Consider the following 19,342-nt stretch of genomic DNA (forward strand, 5'->3'; position numbering starts at 1 on the left):
TCTATCTATCTATCTATCTATCTATCTATCTATCTATCTATCTATCTGTACATACGTATACACATAATGTATACATAAGTATGATTATGATTGTTACTTCAGCAACTATTATCATTATTATTTTTTAAACAGGGGCTCACTATGGCTAGCTTGGAACTTACTCTGTAGACCAGGCTGGCTATAACTCAGAGATCTGTCTGCCTTTGCCTCCACAATGCTGAGATTAAAGGCTTGCACCATCATGCCTTCTTGCTAATGTTTTGTTTTTTTTTGTTTTATATTCCAGGCTGGCCTTGAGCTCCATAATTAGCTGAGGATGACTTTGAACTTCTGAGCCTCCTATATCTGCCAAGGGCTAGATGATAGACATGTGGTACTGTGTTCAGTTTATGCTGTGCTAGGGATTGAGCCTAGCACTTTGTGCATACTAGGCAAACACTCTCCTAGTTGAGCTACATGCCCAGATACTCAGCTACTCTTCTGAATCAGGGCTTAGTCACCTTGTCCCAGTTCCTCAGTGTAACCTGCGCCACATGATCATCTCCTGGTAACCACTTCCTTGAGGTAAAAAGCAAACAAATTGAAATCTAGGCAATAGAAACTGTTCAAAAGTACTGGAACCTGACTGGCCATAGTCATGGCTCAGGGCATGGAGGATAGCAATTAAGACACCCCCCCCCCCTTGCTTTCTTTCATAGCACACCTTTAGTTCCATCACTGGAGAGGCAGAGGCAGGCAGAGCTGTGAGTTTGAAACCAGCCTGGTGTACAGAGCAAGTTCCAGGAGATCTACACAGAGAAACCCTGTCTCAAAAAACAAAAACAAAATCCCAACAACAACAAAACAAAACATCAAGCCAAACAAGAGTGTTCAGTGGGTAAAGGCACTTGCCTGAAGACCAGAGTTTCATCCCTGGAAGGTAGAATTGGCTCCAGAAAATTGTCTTGACTACCCTAACAACCTGTGCTTTCCTACTGCACATACATTAGTAATGCCATTTAAAACTGGGAGCTTTAAACTCAAAGCCGCTTATAGCCAGCTCATTGAGATATACCCCCAGCCCTGCCCACTATTTTGAATGGGTAAAATGTAAGTCTAAATTATGAGGAACACGAGCCACAAGGCCAGAAAGCATGAAAAGCTAAAAGGATGCTCTGTGCTCCCTGGTAACTCTAATAAAAGGGGGTCCGAATACTTCCCGATTAGAAATCTCTTTAAACCAATTGCAAAAATTATGAGATTCACACTTTAGGACTTCAATGGTCAACATTGTCTGTACCTTTAGAAGTTGGGGGCTGGAGAGATGACTCACTGGTGAAGAGCTTTTATTTTTGCGAAGGACCTGGGTTTAGTTCCCAGTACCCACAAAGTGGTTTATGTTCTTCTGTAACTTAGCTCCAGAGGGTTCAAAGCTCTCTTCTGACCTCTGAGGGCACCAGGCACATACACAGTGCACAAAATGCTCATACACACAGAGTTGATAAAACAACTGGGGGAAAAGGGTTAGAAATTGTTTGAGTTTTTAAAGCTTCACATGACTCTATGTTAAGTGGCCTGCAAAAATTTAACCCAGGGCTTGGCAGGAAGGCGGTGGCTTGATTCAACAAATGGTCTAAAGAAACATTCAGAAACGGTCTTGCAGCTGTAATTTTATTTTCTTTTGTGAAAATAAACTGGGAGTTTAAATTGCTCCAAAAACCATAAAAACAGAATGAAATACACACAGAAGAAGCTTGTGAGGTGGTGGTGGGGAGGGACAGAGAGTCTTAGAACTTCCTCAGATTGTACTAGCACAGACCGAGGTAACAGGAGCCAGACAGTGGGGACTGGGTCCTGCCTGCCACTCTGAGACTGTGAGGCGGGAAAACTCAACTGGGCACTGGAGACGAACACAGACTTCTTGGAGGCAGTGGCAAGCACCTTGAGTCCCTTTAAATGAAGGGGTGGGGGACATTTCAGAAGGTCCTCTTTCCCCACCACAAGCTGGAGGCTGGCCCATTGGGGCCGCAAGAGGAAGAGGAGGATGCTGGTGGGAAATGACCAGGCCAAGATGTCATCACACATGGTCATGGCCTTAGACTGGGCAGAGGACAAAGGGCCATGAAATGGCACTGAACACATGACAAAAACTTGGGCGAGGGAACAGGAGTGACCTGGAGGAAAGGGTGCCGGGCTAGAACTCTGGGCCAGGCGACGCTGTGGGTGCAGCGGGGAAGCTGGACAGGTAGGGCTGGCAAATATGAAGAAGAGAGTCGGGAAGAGAAGAGGTAGAGAGGCACCTCCTGCCCAGGCGCACCCGCACAGCGCACGGGGAGACAGCAACACTGCTTTTCAGTGCTCTCTTGTGAAGACTTGTGTTGGGGGAGGGACAGGTTTTGTTTTGGTTTTTTTTCTCCTTGTTTTTATTTCATTTTTTAAAAAAAGCCTGAAGATGAGCTACTGGCTACATCTACACTTGTAAAGCACTGCTGTTACCAGTCCCTTTACAGAACAGTCCAGAGTGGTCAAATATTGACCAATAATGTTTCCTTTTTCCCCCCTTCCTCTCTTCTGAATCACTACTACTTGGAGTCCCGAGACGCCCTGCACAGACCAGGGGCAGCTTAGTGGGCCGACTTGGTGACCAGGGAAAGAGGCTGGGCCTGTAGCACAGGGAGGGCCTGGTGGGCATGGAGCGTGGCTGGGAAGGAAGGGGGAGTGGTCAGCAGAGCAGCGGGCACAGAGCCCAGGGGCAAGGGCCTGGAGAGGAGTGGAGGCTGGCTGCCCATCTGGCTGGAGTTGCTGGCTGTGGCCTTCGCTGACAGGAAGGCAGCTGAGTGGAGAGCCAGCTGGGCCCGGGCCTCCGGCTTGGTGGTGAGGGACAGGGGCTGAGCTTGCTCGGAGTGGGTAGCTGCAGGGGCAGCTGGAGAAGCCAAGGCTGCCGAGGGAGTCGCGGGGGAGTCCAGCGTGCTGCCGTGGGAAGATGCAGGGCTGTCGCAAGGCTTCTCAGGGGGCAGGTACTGAATACATGGCTTCTTGCTCTTGGAGGCCAAAGCACCTAAAGGTAAAAACAGCAGGAGAAATGATCAGCTGATACCAAGGCAGGGGCAGAGGAACAGCAGTAGAGAGACACAGGTACAGTCAACCTCCTGGATCTGCGGCTCACTCCATGGATTCAACCCAGAGCTGATAAGAAGTAATCAGGAAAAAACAAAACAAAACAAAACAAAACAAAACAAAACAAAACAAAACAAAACTTGTCTGTACTAAACACAGGCATTTTATTTTTCTTGCTATTTTTGGTAAGCAAACAGAACCTAATAGCTATATCCACATCTGTGTGTGGGATGTTATAGGGCATCTAGAATTGGCATAAGGTAGGTGGAAGATATGCATAAGCTATATGCAAATACAAGGCCACCTCACTCCAGGGACTTGAGCACCTGTGGATCAGCTATCTGAGGAGTAGAATATGGGCGGGCCTTGGAACCAATCCAAGGGATATTGAAGGATGACTGTACATTGGAAATGTAAAATTGCCCAAAAAATACTAGAAAAAATTAAATTGTGGGGCGTACGTACGTGTGTGTGGGGGTGGGTGGGGGCAAAGGTCAACTCTGGAGGACGTCTATTGCTTTAGAGTATTTCTTAGTTTAAAGAAATATTTTCTGTGTACGGGTCTTTTGCTTACATGTGTGTCTGTGTACTAGGTGTGTGCCTGGGACCTGTGGATGTGAGAAGAGGGTAACTGGAGTTACAGATGGGTATGAAGAAGTACTCTTACCTGCTGAGCCAGCTCTTCAGACCCTCCACCTTATTTTTTGAGACAGTGTCTGACTGGATATAAAACCTGTTGTTTTTAGTAGACTAGACGAGCAGGTTGCCATTGTGGCTTTCACATGGGAGCTAGGCATCTGAGAAGCATGCCCTCATGCTTGTCCTGACTCTGTTCACTACGTTTTCTTTTCTCTAGTCCTTGATTTCTTTGCACATTTTGGAGAGACTGTCATGTATCTAGCCTCAGACTGTAGTCAAGGATGACCTTGGGGTTCTCCCACTGTTTTCTGTGGTGCTGGGACAGATACACAGTACCCCTGTTAGATGTGGTGCTAGGTGTCTGGCGCAGGCCTTCAGGCATGCTTAGGCCAACATTCCATCAACTGAGCTGCGTCTCCAGGCTTTTCAAAGATTCTGAGATTAGGAAACTTCCCTTAACACCCAGTGCCCAGAGAAGGTACAGTTCCAAGACCGACGGCCCAGACCGACAAACACCCACTCAGAATCTGATCAGGAACAAACAGTTCAAAGTCTACACCCTGTCCATAAACCCTTTCACTGCTGAGATGAATCTCTACTCAGTTTGCTTTCAAATTCTTGGCCAGTGGCACAGAGATGATGTAGCCTGCTGGGTACCATGTCACATAACGGATTCTGTATTGCCTCTCTATTTTACTACTGTTGCTACATAAGAATATACAGATTATGTGGAAGAAAGGAGGCCAGTGTATCGTAAAGGGCACAACGCAGTCGCACACGTGTTACACACTAGCTTTACACTGAGATGAGCATGAGGTCCAGAAACCCTTGCTGTGTGCTAATTGTCACCTAGCCCAGCTAGATGTGGAGTGATGTGGTTCCTGAGCAAAGGCAACCAAGGAAAATCTAATCCAGTGAACTCATCGATAAGTGGTGTGGCCAGTCTGCATCATCACCATGGAAACACACCTGAATGTGTCCATAAAATGTTTTCAGAAAGTTTTAACAGAGCAAGGAGGATCCACTCTGGTTTTAGGCCGAGGTCCTAGACCAAAAATAGGAGAAAGTGAGCTGAGAACCAACATCCATCTCTGTCTACTGACCAAGGATACACTGTGATCACCTGTCGTGTCTGTCCACCATAATGGACGGCTCCCCCAAGCTCCGAGACAAAACAAATCTTTCCTTAAGTTGCTTTTGGCAGGTGTTTTGTCAAAGCAATGAGAAAACTAACTAAGCCGGGTGATACGTCTATCTCTAGCATGCCAGCTTTGGAAGGGAGTTTCAGAGATAATTCCAGCTAACTCCTGTTTTCACCGTATGTACTGGCTTTAGGACATAACCCTGACAGGACAGTTCAGCTTAACTGAGATATGCTTGAGCTTTGAGGAGATTGTCGGAGAATAACTAGGAAACTCGGCAAACCCTCCAAAGCTTTCCATAAGGGTGCTGGGATCGGGTAGTGTTGTCGGCCTCTTCCTTGGTCTTCTCGTAAAGGGAATGCTGACACCCTGCTGAGGGTTGCGGCTCTCAAGAACACCGAGTCTTCAGAGAGTGAGGTGACATAGGCAGGTGTGTTTGGCACAGGGGAGAGGAAGCCGAGGGGCCCCAGCCCAGGACTCACCCTCAGCCTCTTGGATTTGCTGCTGTGACTGTGTCTGTGACAGCTGCTTTTCTCTCTTCCTCTTCTTCTTCTTCCCCTGAAAAACACAGGACTGATGAATAGGGACCAAATAACACTTGCTTAGGAAGAGGACCCCAGATCACCCCAGAACAGGTGTCAGCCTGCCTTCTCTTGGTTGCTCATGGGAAGAGGGCACTGGAGACCTGGGATGGGAAAGGTGGCAGAGCAACTCTTCCCTCCCTTCTCATAAAGTCCCCCTGGGGGAACAAGCAGCCTTCTTGGCCCTGATGGCCTCTAAGCTAGTCTGTCTCTTCCATCCTCTACTCCCTAGAAGAGTGGTTACTAGTCTCTTAAAAGCCTCTCTTCCTCTACCCCGCTTCTGTGTGCCCAAGCGCTCAGGAGTGCACGCACGCATGCACGCAATGCACACGGAGACCAGAGGACAACCCTGGATGTCATTGCTCAGGCACTGTCAACATTTTGGGGAGACATGTTCACTGGCCTGAAACTTGGCCAAGCAGGCTAGGCTGGCTGGCTAATGAACCCCAAGGACTGTTCTCCTCCTCTTCTGGGCTGAGTCTGAGAACACATCACCACGTATGTAGGTAGGTAGGTGTTGAAGATTTACACTCTTTTTTGTTTTTCAAGACAGGGTTTCTCTGTGTAGCCTTGGCTGTCCTGGACTCGCTTTGTAGACCAGGCTGGCCTCACAGAGATCCATCTGCTTCTGCCTCCCCGAGCTCTGGGGATACAGGCTGCGGCACCCTGCCTGCCTAGGATGCGTCCTCTTGACAAGCAGGTGTTTTATCTACTGATCGACCACCTTGGCCTGGTTGTTCTGAGAAGTCCCAAGTCCCTCTGAAAACTTGATGTAGCCACAAACCCTTTCACCAGATGAAAGAAAGAAAGAGGAAATAAGAGCATGCATAGAGACATCTGACACGTTTCATGGGCTTTCTAGGCACGGCCCCTAAGAATTCAGACTTGGCTGTGTTATTCTAGAGAACATGGCTTCTTCTCTAGAAGCAAACTGAGGCCTCTCGCTCTCTCTCCTCAGCATCCTGAAGATGGCGTTCCCGCACAGCGTGAACACTTACGTAGTTGTCCCGGGCCGACCAGGTTGGGTAGAGCTGCGCATGAAGCTGCCGTTCTTTCCGGGCAAGCTCATAGTATTTGGCCTGTTCTTCTCTTGACAGGTTGTGCCACTGAGGGAGAGAAGGTTAAGAAACACAGAGCCGTCAGGATAGGGGACATCGAGGCCCAGTGCCAGGCAGGACTTCGAGGATAGGCGGTACCTTTCTTCCCAGGATTTGGTTAATGGCCGCACTTTCCTTCAGGGTGCACTCAGCCACCACCTTGGCCCTCATCTCCTTCATATACAACATGAAGGCATTCAGAGGCTTTTTCACGTGAGGCTTCTTCTCCTCCTCCTTCTTCACGGTAACTGGGGATTTCCTGCGGAGGCATGTGGCTGTGCGTTAGGTGTCCCCATCATCTAGCTCCCCCCATCATCTAGCTCCCCCCATCATCTAGCTCCCCGGGCCTGCCTTCCCTGAGTCAGCTGACCAGCGCCTCTGGGAGGAGATGCTTGATTTGTGGCTATATGTGACTGCTTTCAGGAGCCGGGCAGGTGGGGAGCGAGAAGGGAGGGAAGAGAAGGGGGGAGGGGAGAAGGAGAAGAGGAGAGAAGAGAAAAAAGGCAGGGCATGGCCCTCCTCAGCCATGGTGCTCTCCTGCTGCCTTTCCAGCACAGAGGATAATGCCAGGGTCTCTACTCTGACATCAGCTGTCACAAGTCCTTGAGAGAATGATGCTATCCAGTTCTCTGTCCTGGCCTCACATTTTATTGGAATGACAGGGCAGGGGAGGAGGCCAAAAGCTTTCTTGGTTGGTTCCTCAGAGCCACGAGAACCTGACTATGGGATTAGATGCATCAGGTCTTTAAGGAAGGGATGCAGAAAATCCACGAGAGAAGACAGGGCTTGGAGTTCAAGCTGACACCAGGACAGAAAAGCAAATGGCATGGGCTGTGCAGAGGCTAGTCAGCTCCTCGTACCCCCTCCATCCAGATGGCCTCTTACTTACGCACTCACTGCAGGGCTCAGGCTGGGGGGCGCTGGCTCCTGTTTCACGATGGGAGAGACGATGGCAGGGTGGGGGATTCCTGAGGTGGGCAGGCCAGGATGGGCAGGGGCTACCATGTGTGGGGAGAACCGACTTGAGACCAGGCTACACGACAAGCAGAAAAAATGAGAGCAGAGAGGTGAGGGCGTGTGTCACCCAGATGGCTGTCCTCTGCAGATTTAGACTCTCAGTTCTGGGGAATGCCCAACGATGCTATCCCTTTCTCTAAGAAATACAGGGTACCCAAGCCTGGTGCTGGATGCAGGTAGAATGAAAAACACGGAAGGCATGAAGGTCAGAAGGCATGGAATACAGGGAAAGGCAGGACTATGGGCCATATGGTTGTTTCATTGTCAGGTAGAGCCACCCCCGTGCACCATTTTCTTTTCTGGCATCAGCACATCACCGCATTTCTGCCTAGTCTCTGGCTTCTTCTGACATGTTCAAAATGACTGTTCCACAGAGCCTGGTATGTGAGGATGTGGAAGGAGGCTAACAAGCTAGATCTCTGAGGTTTTAGCTGTGTGTGTGTGTGTGTGTGTGTGTTAGGGGAGAGTACCCTGGCGTCCTCGTTCCATGGGGTTGTGGTGTAAGGAGCATGGGGCAAGAGGTAGCCCCTCATCAAAGAGAAGTGAGCATCAGAGAGCCCCATGCCTGCTCACTAACCTGTAGGGACAGGCTAGTTCATGGTCAGAAGTGACACAGTCACAAACAGACCAAATCCCTGGACTGTCACTTCATGTGGGCAGCCCCAGCCCTAGGACTCACCTGGACATTGAGGCGTTCATGGCGAGGGCAGGGTAAGGATGCCGGAAACCACCAGGAGGGAGGGAGTACATGGGCTGTCCTTGCCTGTGAGGGTGAGGAAGGAGAAAGATGGCCAGATAGAAGGGATGTTTAGGGCCAAGACTGTGGGGGGCTAGAGAGAAATAATGGCAGGAAGTCAGAGGAGTTGGGAGGAAGCTGTCCAAGGTGGGAGTGAGGAAAAGAAAGGCTGTGGGTTTCCTTACTGTGGGACGAGCCAGCCAAGGGGGTGTGGGATTTGTCCGACAGCTCCCGGAGACAGTGGGTAATACGGTGATAGCTCAGATGGGTGAGGGGGCCGGGGGATTCCTGCTTCCAGAGAGAGATATGTCAAATGCTTTCCTCACCCTACCGTCATAACTTACACCCAACAGGAGCCTCCTTCCCCTGCATGCCCAGGCTGTCCACACCCCAGCAAACCCTTGTCCCTTATCATTTCTGCTCTTTTCACCTCTAGCAGCTCTGGGTGGGCCACTCAGGGGCAGCCAAAGGAGGGAGGACCCATGTACCTTCTCTCTAGCTACCCAGAAGCCATCTCTGTGGAAATAACTTTCTTTTGTTGACTGGACAGGGATCCATACAAGTTCCCAGAAATCCCGGACAGAGAGCAAAAAATATCCTGAGTCCTCATTTAACTAACTTCCCAGAACACCGGCTTCATTCCCAGGACAATAAACTTATTCTGCCAGAAAGCCTCCCTGCCTCTAAATTCTGGATTTTCACTCTACAGTTAGTTTCCCTGCAATAATCACTATTTCTCCGAACAAAGGCTCTGAGAATTCTTAGTGTCTCAGTGGCCCCGCAGGAATGTTATAAAGACCTTGGCTGCCAGGGCTGGACAGGTATGGCAGGCAGTTAATTCTCACCACCAATACACAGCGCCAGCTCCTCGGGCCCCACCCTCAATCTATAGCTGTTTAAAGTCTGTCCAGAAGGCTGTATTTGAAGATTGTGGGGTAGACCACACATTCTGGTTTATGGACACACAGTTTCAGATGGACTGAACAGCACTCTAAATTTACAGTGGTTCCAGGCTCTGGGCTTAATTTGAACCATTACGTTTAGTCCTTACGATGGCTTTTAGTGTGGAGAGGCAAGGGGCACAGGTTAAAAATTAACCAACCAACCAATTAATTAATCAGCCAATCAATCAAACAAACAGACCCAGCAGACCAAACAACAAAACAAACAAAAACACAGCCAAACCAGCGTGGCAATCAACCTAGACCTTATTCATTCAGGGACTCTTTTGTACCCTCACCCCAAAGAAAACTTGCCCGTGCCATGGGAGCACAGCCCGGCCCACTCACCTGTCTTTGGATCGATCTCTGGGGAGAGATGCGTGGGAGGGGAAGCAGGGGAGAAGTGGTCGTTGCTGTAGGTGATGAGGGGTGTCAGCGGGTGCATGTGATGAGGGCGCTGAACGACAGGAACTTTGTTGGACTGCAAGAGAGAGAAGATGCACTAGGCACAGAAGCCAGGGAGGTGGTGAGTCCAGCCAGCTGTCATTCACTGGCAGAAGGCTCACTGGCTCTTTTCTGTGCAACTCCCAACCAGCCCTCACAACAGGCCTAGGGAGAAGGAAACAAAATGAGAGGATGAGAGAGGGCAGTGAGCCCTCCGCACAGCACCCCTTCACAGGTAGAGTCAGGCGCCCGTGGGCTGTGCAGGTCTAATGGGCTATGTGATGTCTTCGGATGGGAGGAGGCCAGTCACCTCATCACTAAGGTCAGACTTTACAGGTGAAGAGTACCTTGAACTCTCTGCTATTCCTGCAGCTCTTTTCTTTATTTGATGTTCAAACCATAAACACAGATAACTTCCTGAGCTTTCCTGGGCTTGCCTTCCTGCAGTTAAAGTGGGCAGAGCCGTGCTGATGGCCTTGGTGGTGGCAATAGACCTCGCACTGAGCAACTCCCCATCCCACTGAACTTGTTACACGTAGTAGCATGAGGGGTGTTAAAACTCAAATGCTGTTTTTACTCCATTTATTGGCCATCACCAATGCTTCCATATCCATGAATATATAGCACAGCTAAGAGCATAAACAATAATTAATTCTGAAATCAGATTTCTAGGAAGCCAGAGCATCTACAGGATGTACATAGGTTTCTTGGGGACAGCATGTCAAAGCATGGCTTTTGGCATTATGAACATAGTGGGACTATTGATAGAAGAATTAGAGAATGGTCAGATGGTTCAGTAGGTCAGGGTTTTTCTACCATGCCTGACAATCTGAGTTCTATACCCAGAACCCACACGGTAGGTCCTCTGCCCTCCACAAGACCACACACATGTACACCAAGGAACATAATGAAAAAAATTTAAAGAGATTTACATAAAACAATCACAACTGATAAGACACATAAACTATAATTTAAAAAAATGATTATTCCACAATCACATCACTTAAGCCAGACCAACTTCCCATACAGAACTGATTTATTTTTGACATCATCTCATTATATAGTTTAGGTTATTCTCAAATCTTGATCAAGCCTTCTTCATGCCTCAGTTTTGTTTTTTCAAGACAGGCTTTCTTTGTGTAACCGCCCTGGCTGTCCTGGAACTCCATAGACTAGACTGGCCTCAAACTCACAGAGATTTGCCTGCCTCTGCTTCACCAGTGTTAGGATTAAAGGCACATGCCACCATGCCTGGCTGACTTTTAAATCCTTCAAGCAACTGTAAATTTATTCTAAATAAATAAGTTGCCTAGCCAGATGCACTGTCCACAGCACAGGATTGGAGGAACACACAGGGAACTCAGGGTAGGCTGGGCTGTCAGTGTCTAGGAGGCAGGGCCGGGCATGGTGGCATACACCTTTAATCCCAGGACTTGGCAAGGCAGGTGTCAGGTAGATTGCCTGGGAGTCCAAGACAGCCAAGGCTACCCAGAGAAACAAACCAAACCAAAGAGACCACTATGCCCCGGTTTTAAATTTATATTTCTTTGTATCCTTTTGTCCTTTACATTAAGAAGCCATGGGCTGGAGTGTTTTGCTCATTCACCTAGCATGCTTGAAGTCCTAGGCTTGATCTCCAACACTGGGTGAGGTGGCAGGAAGACCAGAAGTCAAAGGTCATTCTTTGCTATATAGTGAGTTGAAAGCAGCCTGGACACACTGTCTGTCTGACTCAAATAAAGTAAAAGTCTCAGTTACCCATATGCTGTTTAGTCAAAGAACACAGAGCAAGACAACCCGAGTTCAATTTGCAAATCTAGGTTTAAACCAATCTAAATGTCCTGTGGGTTGTTATGTGCCACTAGGGGGCATCATTGTTCAGAACATAAACTTGGAGGGGGACAGACAGGCAGTAAATGGAATTGAGCAAGAAGTGTTCTTTTAAGAGGCTCCCTCCCACTCTGTTCTCACTCTCTTCTCTCGCCAGCTGCCCCCAGGAGTTTGATGACCACAGCTTGAGCTGAGGTCACGATTCTGGAATGCACAGCCTCAGTGGACAACCTCCGTACAAGACACAGAAGACAGGTGCTTGCTTAGCAAGGAATGCACCCATCTACAACAGCCAAATCCTTCCTGAAAGCTATGGGAAACTGCCTTCTCAGTCCGGGGTTCTTGTCAATTCCCCCGCTGGCCTTGAACGCTGGCCTTGAACTCGGAGATCCATACCTGCCTCTGCCTCCCAAGCTCTGGGATTAAGATGTGTGTCACCTGGCTGTTCATTCATTTAGAGATTTTAAATATTCATGTGTGTGTGTGTGTGCTCATGTATGTGCAAGCGTACGCACACAGGACACAGGGCTCATGTGGAAATCAGTGGACTATCAGTTCTCTGCTTCTGTCCCGTGGGTCCTTAGACTCAGGCTTAAGAGTAAACCATGACAGTGCGCAGGCCCTGCTGCCCAGAGCTACTTTTGTTTTGTTTTGGTAATTTACTGCTTGAAGGTTTATGACTGACAGCAAACTTCTCTGCATACATCCCATCACAGATACCTAAAAAGCTCTTAAGTAAATTCCTGAGTTGTTTCCTTTCTAATTCTGCATTTCTACATCTCTGTCTCTTTTCTGGTTTGTTGATACAGGGTCTCTCTATGAAGCTCTGGTTGTTGTCCTGGAGCTTGCTATGTAGACCAGGCTGCCTTGAACTGAGGGATCACCTGCCTCTACCTCTCGAGTACTGGTATTAAAGGTGTGTGCCATCATACCTGGCTTTATTTCTCTTTGATAAATGAAAACAATTCAAGATTTTTAGATTTTATTTTATGTGTATGAGTGTTTGCTTATATGTATGAATGTATACTATGTGCAAGTTTGGTGTCCACAGAGGTCAGAAGAGGGCACTGGCTCACCTAAAACTGAAATTAGGATGGTTGTGAGCCACTGTGTAGGTGCTGGGTCCAGACCCGGTTCCTCTGCAAGAGCAGCGAGTACTTCTGGCTGCTAGCCCTTCTCTCCAGGCCCTGGCTTCTTCCTTGCATATCTTCTGTACTTAATGAGAAGGTGCCCGGCCCCCATGTCTCCTGCTCTCTTCAGACACCACAGTTTCTAAATTACCCCCAAGTCTATCCTAAAATTAGCAAAAATATCCCAGTCAGCCTGCACAGAAAATAAGGGTGAAAGATTTAATACAACAAGAGTGGAGGCAGAGAAGAACTTAATTAAAATTTGAACAACAGGGACTGGGGAGATGGCTCAGCTGGTAAATGTTTGTGTCACCAGGCCTGACAACATGAGTTCAATCACAGGGACTCACAAGGTGGAAGAACAAAATGATTCCCGGAAGTTGTCCTTTGACTTTCACAAACACACCACGAGGCATGGGCTGCCCTTGCCTCCCAAGTAAATAAATGTATGTAACCAGGCCAGGAGTGGTAGCACACGCCTTTGATCCCAGCACTTTGGAGGCAGAGGCTGGTGCATCTGTGAGCCCAAGGCTAGCCTGGTCTACACAGTGAGTTCCACGACATCCAAGCCTATGGAGAGAGGTCCTGTCTCAAAAAGACAAACAAACAAATCCAAAAATTGGATACCTTCCTTGATAGACAAACATCTCTCATACTCTTTAATAGTTTCATTCTCACTTCCTTCTTTCTCCCTCCCTCTTCCTTTCTTTTTTCATTTCCTTTTATGAGACAGAATCTCATATAGCCCAGGCTAGCTTCAAATTCAGTATGTATCAAAGGATGACCTTGAACTTCTGATCCTCCTGCCTCCACCTCCAGAGTTCTTCAGTTACAGATGTGCTTCATTATGTCTGGTTTTACGGAACGCTAGGGATGGAGCACAGAGCTTTGTGCATGTCAGGCAAATACTACCAACCGAGGCACATCTTAGCCCAACAGACATGCTCTCAAGGCCAAAAGTAAGCTCTTTACCAATGCCCTGACCCCAGCCTGTCAGGCAGAGAAAACACACGACTCCCATAGGGAATCTTTCTTCACTGTGACCAATGCAATGACACTTTTATTTATGGGTTACATGACTGTGGAGAATCTGTATGGAATGGCACTGATTTGGACAGCCAGAGAGGCGGGACAGACAGAGCAGAGAACAACTGGAAAATTAAGTCTCTTCATATCCTGTTTTAGGTCTTATGGAGGCAATAAGAGAACTTTTATCTGGGGCTGGATAAATGGCTCAGTGGTTAAGAGCACTCACTGCCCTTGCCAAAGATCTGGGTTCAATTCCCAGCACCCATTGGTGGCCCACACATCTCTATAATGTACAAACTCCAAAGGATTTGATGCCTTCTGTCCTCTATGTGTACCTGTGCATGTGCTGTACCTACACTCCTGCGCACGCGCGCACACACACACACACACACACACACACACACACACACACACACACAACTTACCACAGAGGAACCTGACCTACTTAGACAGAAAATGCTTTTCCTTATGGTATGTCTGATAAACACCAGGAGAAAAAGTGAGTTGGAAAGGCAGATTAAACATGCAGGTGAATATTAGGTTCAGCATGGAGGCCTTGGAAAAGGTCACTGAGAAAATGATTTACATCTGAGCTGGGAGGTATTGGCACACACCTTTAATCTCGCTTGGAAGGCAGAGGCAGGCGGATCTCTATTCCAGGCCAGTATGGTCTATAGAGTGAGTTCCAGTTCCAAGATAGCCAGGGCTATACAGAGAGAAATCCTATCCCGAAAAACAACAAAACAAAACAAAACAAAACAAAACAAAACAAAACAAAGAAAATGACTGAAGGCAGGAGCAAGTTTGGCACTAGTGAAAGGTTTGGGGGCTTCTAGGGAGCTCATGCCAGAGGAGCACTCATGTAGGGGCTTGAGGTGGGCACCATACTAGGTATGTCAGGGGAGGTAACCGGGCAGAAGGAGGAAGTGAGGTCTCTAGGAGCAGAACACTGGGAAAGCACTGGGTTCCAGCTCCAGTGCCTTAGGAACAAAATCCTCCAAATAAGTGCTGCATGATGAATCACACCTGCGGCTCCAGCCTCCAGAAGGATTAAGAAGTTGCTCAACAGTCATAGGCCTCCGGGCCTGATGTCCTGATTTTGATTCCTAGAACCCAAATGGTAGGAGAGGAAAACAAGTTGTCCTCTGAGTGCCACACATGTGCCATAGCACACATGCATGCAAACACACACACACACACACACACACACACACACACACACACACACACACGTAAATAAAAATAAATGTGGTTTTGAAAAATTAAAAGGAAATGAATTTGAGGCCAATTTGGGTTATATATAAATGATACTTCTAATCACAGCACAACACCAAAATCCAAAACGAAATTTTCCAGCCCCTAAGACAGGACGAGCACCATGCTGCAGGCCAGGAAAGATGCAAAGATAAGGCAAGAACCTGCAGAGCAGCAAGAGATAAACTACTCTGGGACCTGGAATTTGCCTTGGGGTCCTTTTGTGCAATGGTCTGTCTTGAGGGCTGTGCAAGCTGGACTTCAAATATACTTCCTTGGATAAATCCTTCCTCATCAGAGCTCTTGCTAGTATGGAAAACAAAGAAAACCAATGTTTTCTTTATCTTTCTCTAGTTGTATTCCTTCCTGTGTGCATTTGAGGGAAAACAGTTTTGAGACAGGGTCTTGCCTTATAACACAGACTGCTTCCTCTGTCACTGCGCCTAGCAAAAGAAGACTTTTTAAAATCCTTGCAATTCAAACTGTTGTTAAAATATATCTTATTTTCATTCAGTTTTACAGAACTGAGTGTTGCTTTTTGATCACTAAGTTCAAAGTTTTTGCTTAAAGCCCATTTTAGCTAGCACAGCAGATCTGCACGAATTTGAAGTCAGCCAGACTTCAAAGTGAGATACTGTCTCAAAACCACAACAACAAAACACAAAACCACTGTATGTGTGTGGTTTGTGTCATAGCACGGACGTGGGGGTCAGAAGACAGCTTGCATATGTAGATTCAGTCCCAAGGACAGAACCTAGGCCATCAGCCTCGGCAACAAGTGCCTTTACCTGATGAGCCTTATCACCGGTTGATGTATCTGTGTTGTCAACCGTACAAATCTGATTTGCTACATTGTTGATTCTATTCTATGTGAAGGTTAGAGAGCAGTAGGATGTAAGAATTTCAGGGAAGCCCAAGTAAGATCACAGAAAGAAGTGGAAGAGTGGTTCTTGATCTGGGAGTCTCGGTCCCTTTCGTAGGAATCGCCTAGGACCATTGGACAACACAGATTCCTAACAAGCAAAATCCCAGCTATAAGGCTGCAACGAAAATAATTTTATTGTTGGTGGTCACCGCAACATGAGGAAGTGCCGCAGGCTTAAAGGGGCGCAGCATTAGGAGGGCTGAAACCACTCAAAGAGAAGGAACGATGCAGCTCCTGCCTGAATCTTGACTGCCTTCTAAGCCCAGGGGGTAAATACTCGAGAAAGCACACCTTCAAATCCTCTCCCCAGAGCGCTCTTCAGTGACCAAGGGGAAAACAGCAACAGAGCAAACGCTGGCATCGGCTAATCCCAGAGCCAACATGTCTAACATGGGCTGCACTGACACAGGGGCCTGCTCCTGACACAGGACAGCGTTACCTCAGTGGTATTCTAGCCTCAATGTGTCATACAGCCTACAAGCAGCTGCTTTGGCTGGCTATGCAGGGCAGCAGGCAGAGTGCTGTATTAGCTTACAAGTCCTGCGTTCGATCCTGCCCTCTGAATCCACTGACCACAGTGGCCCAAGCTTGTAGACGAACACTCGAGGCAAAGGAAGGAGGGTCAGACGTTCAAGGCAATCCTTGGCAAAATGCCACGTCTGAGGCCAGCCTGAGCTATGTGAGGCCTTTACTCAACAAAACAAAAACAAGAGAAAAGCCCAACAAGGAAATGGCTGGCTTTTATGCGAGCGTGAAGGAAAAGAAAGCTGGGCAGAAGCCCTGTGCTGACTGGAAACCGAAGTCACACAAATAAAACCCAAAGGCTGAATGCAGGTGGACGACGCGGCCAGCACGGCCATCATTCCCGCGGGCCAGAGAACTGTGTGGAATGCTAGTCTTTCTTTGCTTTTGTTTGTGCGTTACCTGCTCACAGTCATGGATGCACTGAGCCCAGAAGAGGGCCTGGGATGCCCTCCTCTATCACTTTCCACCTTACTCCCACTTGTTCTCACTGAAGTTGGAGCTAGGCTGCTGGCTGCAACCTGAGGTTGAGGAACACACGCATGACCACATCCTTCCCCCCTTTTAATGTGGGGGCTCGGGATCTGAACTCAGGTCCTCATGCTCACAGCGCACACACACTTACCTACTGAACCATCTATCTCCCCGGGCACTAATGTTCCTTTCTTCTCGCTCTCTCTCTCTCTCTCTTTTTTTTTTTTGATAACTCTATTTTGGTTATTTAAGCAAACATTTTTGTTCTTAAGAAAGCTAATGTGTTCCGAGGTCACATTTCTTTCTATTTATTTTACTTATTTATTGTTTCTTTTTTATACAGCATTCTGCCTGCTCACCAGAAGACAGCACCAGATCTCACTGTAGATGGTTATGAGCCACCGTGTGGTTGCTGGGAACTGACCTCAGGACCTTTGGAAGAACAGCCAGTGCTCTTAACCTCTGAGCCATCTCTCCAGCCCGGAGGTCACATTTCTAAGTAACTATCAGCTTAATCAGAAATGAAAAAGAGAAAAACACATACAGAGGGAAGAAGAGAGAAAAGCCACAGGAGCTTGATAAAATGTATGTGGGAGTTTCAGGAAAGTTTGAAGCTATATTGAAGTAAAAAATTAATATTAAGTAAAAGGAAGTATAACCAGTATGGGAGGACAAATGGCTTGAGCCATAGACTGTTATGAATTTCAGAGACTTCCGGTCTATATAGGTGTTCTGGTTAGATGGGGAAGCAATATACAAATTTCATCTATTTCCTTTTTATTTATTTATAAATAAAATAGGGACTCACATAGCCATATACAAATCTAATTAATAGATAGATAAACAGACAGGGCCTCCCATAGCCCAGGCTGGCCCTGGGCTCACTATGTAGCTGAGAATGACTTAAGCTGCTCTGGCCCCCGGACCCCTAAGTCTCCACGCCCGAGGATCACGGACGAGCAGCACCACATGCTCCGACCCTGTGTAATGTAAAAGGGGAACTGCAGCGGGGATTCTGAGAGCGTTCTGACGCTGAGCAGCGTCAGGCTTCTCATCCTGGGGCTGACTGTCCTCAGCCGGGGCGGTGGGACTGTCTTCCTGGGGAGAGCCTCCAGGCTCCGATTCAGCCACCAGCCACTTGGCATGAAGCTCTCCAACTTGCTTCTGAGAATGACTCAATGCGTAATGACAAAACTTGGTATTCGCTATTAAAATATTAGTGTAACAGTGGCGGGGGCTGCAGGCTTTACTCTTTCTGCTCATGGGCCTTTCTTTCCGTGCACCATTAGTAATCTTGCTCTTTTAACTAGGTTATCACAGTTGTATTTATTTACTTTTTGTGACCGTGTGCATGTGTGTGAAGGTCAGAGGCCAACTTGCAGGAGTCCGTTCTTTCCCTCCAGCATGTTGGCTTTGGAGACTGAACTCAGGTTGTCGGGTTTGCTGGCAGGCACCTTTACTGGCTGAACACGCAAGGGGCCCTGAGTTCCGTCCTCAGATTCTGTAAACCAAGTATGATGGTGAATGGCTCTAAACACACACACACACACATACACACCCCAATGACATGCTGTGGAGCAACACATATGCCAGCTGTCTTCCTTTATGGCCCTTGGTACTTTCTCAAGTGATATAGGGTACATAATACTTTTTAAAATTACTGTTTATTTGTGTTTTGGGTTGTGGTTTTTGGAGACAGGATTTCTCTGTGTAGCCTTGGCTGTCCTGCCTCTGATGCCCCCACGCCTGACTCATGCACTACATTCATCATTTCTGAATGAGAAGACGAAAATGACCCCGGGGTAAGGAGATGAACACCAGTGCTGTCCACCTTTCTCACAGACCACCCCCCACTCAATTAACAAATTTTCCTTGAACATATGGAAGGTGCAGGGTAAATACTTGTGAACAAGGCAGATACAACTTTTTTTTCTTTGTTCAGCATGCCAGGAACAGAGTGGTGGGGAGACTGTGGGGCACTGTCAGTGTGGGCGGCCATCACAACCGTCCCCATGCAGTGAGATTATAGTGATCAAGTGTAACAACTTGTTATGCCAGGGACGGGAGAGATGGCACAGGCTGCTTTGGCAGGGAACCGGGGTTCAGGACCCAGCATCCTCCCAGTGACTCACCATTCTCTATAGCTCTACTTCTAGGCCCATGGCTCCCACCTTCCTAATGCTGTGACCCTTTAATACTCTTAACCATAAAATTATTTTTGTTGCTACTTCATAATTGTAATTCTGCTACTGTTATGAACTGTAATATGCTGGGCACTGTGGGGCACACCTGTAATCCCAGCACTTTCAGAGGCAGAGGCTGGAGGATCACCGTGAGTTCGAGACCAGCCTGGTCTACAAAGTGACTCCAGGACAGTCAGGATTACACACAGAAACCCTGTCTTGAAAAAGGAAAGAAAGAAAGAGAGGAAGGAAGAAAAGGAAGGAAGGAAGGAAGGAAGGAAGGAAGGAAGGAAGGAAGGAAG

General features: G+C 47.7%; 1 protein-coding gene across 4 annotated transcripts in view; it reads right to left on the reverse strand.

Moving 5' to 3' along the window:
* Positions 1–1,639: 1,639 nt before the first annotated feature.
* Tcf7l1 (transcription factor 7 like 1) overlaps positions 1,640–19,342 on the reverse strand; it is a 154,640-nt gene continuing 136,937 nt past the window's right edge. For 2 of the 4 annotated variants that reach the window (XM_055596443.1, XM_055596440.1), the window contains 8 exons: positions 9,598–9,730; positions 8,494–8,596; positions 8,252–8,335; positions 7,445–7,588; positions 6,655–6,814; positions 6,457–6,564; positions 5,360–5,435; positions 1,640–3,037 (listed from right to left, as the gene is read on the reverse strand). In XM_055596443.1, the coding sequence (XP_055452418.1) occupies positions 2,604–3,037; positions 5,360–5,435; positions 6,457–6,564; positions 6,655–6,814; positions 7,445–7,588; positions 8,252–8,335; positions 8,494–8,596; positions 9,598–9,730 (1,242 nt within the window). In that variant the 3' untranslated portion in view covers positions 1,640–2,603. Of the gene's footprint in view, positions 3,038–5,359; positions 5,436–6,456; positions 6,565–6,654; positions 6,815–7,444; positions 7,589–8,251; positions 8,336–8,493; positions 8,600–9,597; positions 9,731–19,342 lie in introns of all 4 variants that reach the window. The other 2 variants (XM_055596441.1, XM_055596439.1) reach the window with 1 other exon arrangement.

The sequence above is a fragment of the Psammomys obesus genome, unplaced genomic scaffold (assembly GCF_907164565.1).
Source record: "Psammomys obesus unplaced genomic scaffold, mPsaObe1.curated_primary_1811, whole genome shotgun sequence".
Taxonomy (NCBI): Eukaryota; Metazoa; Chordata; class Mammalia; order Rodentia; family Muridae; genus Psammomys; species Psammomys obesus.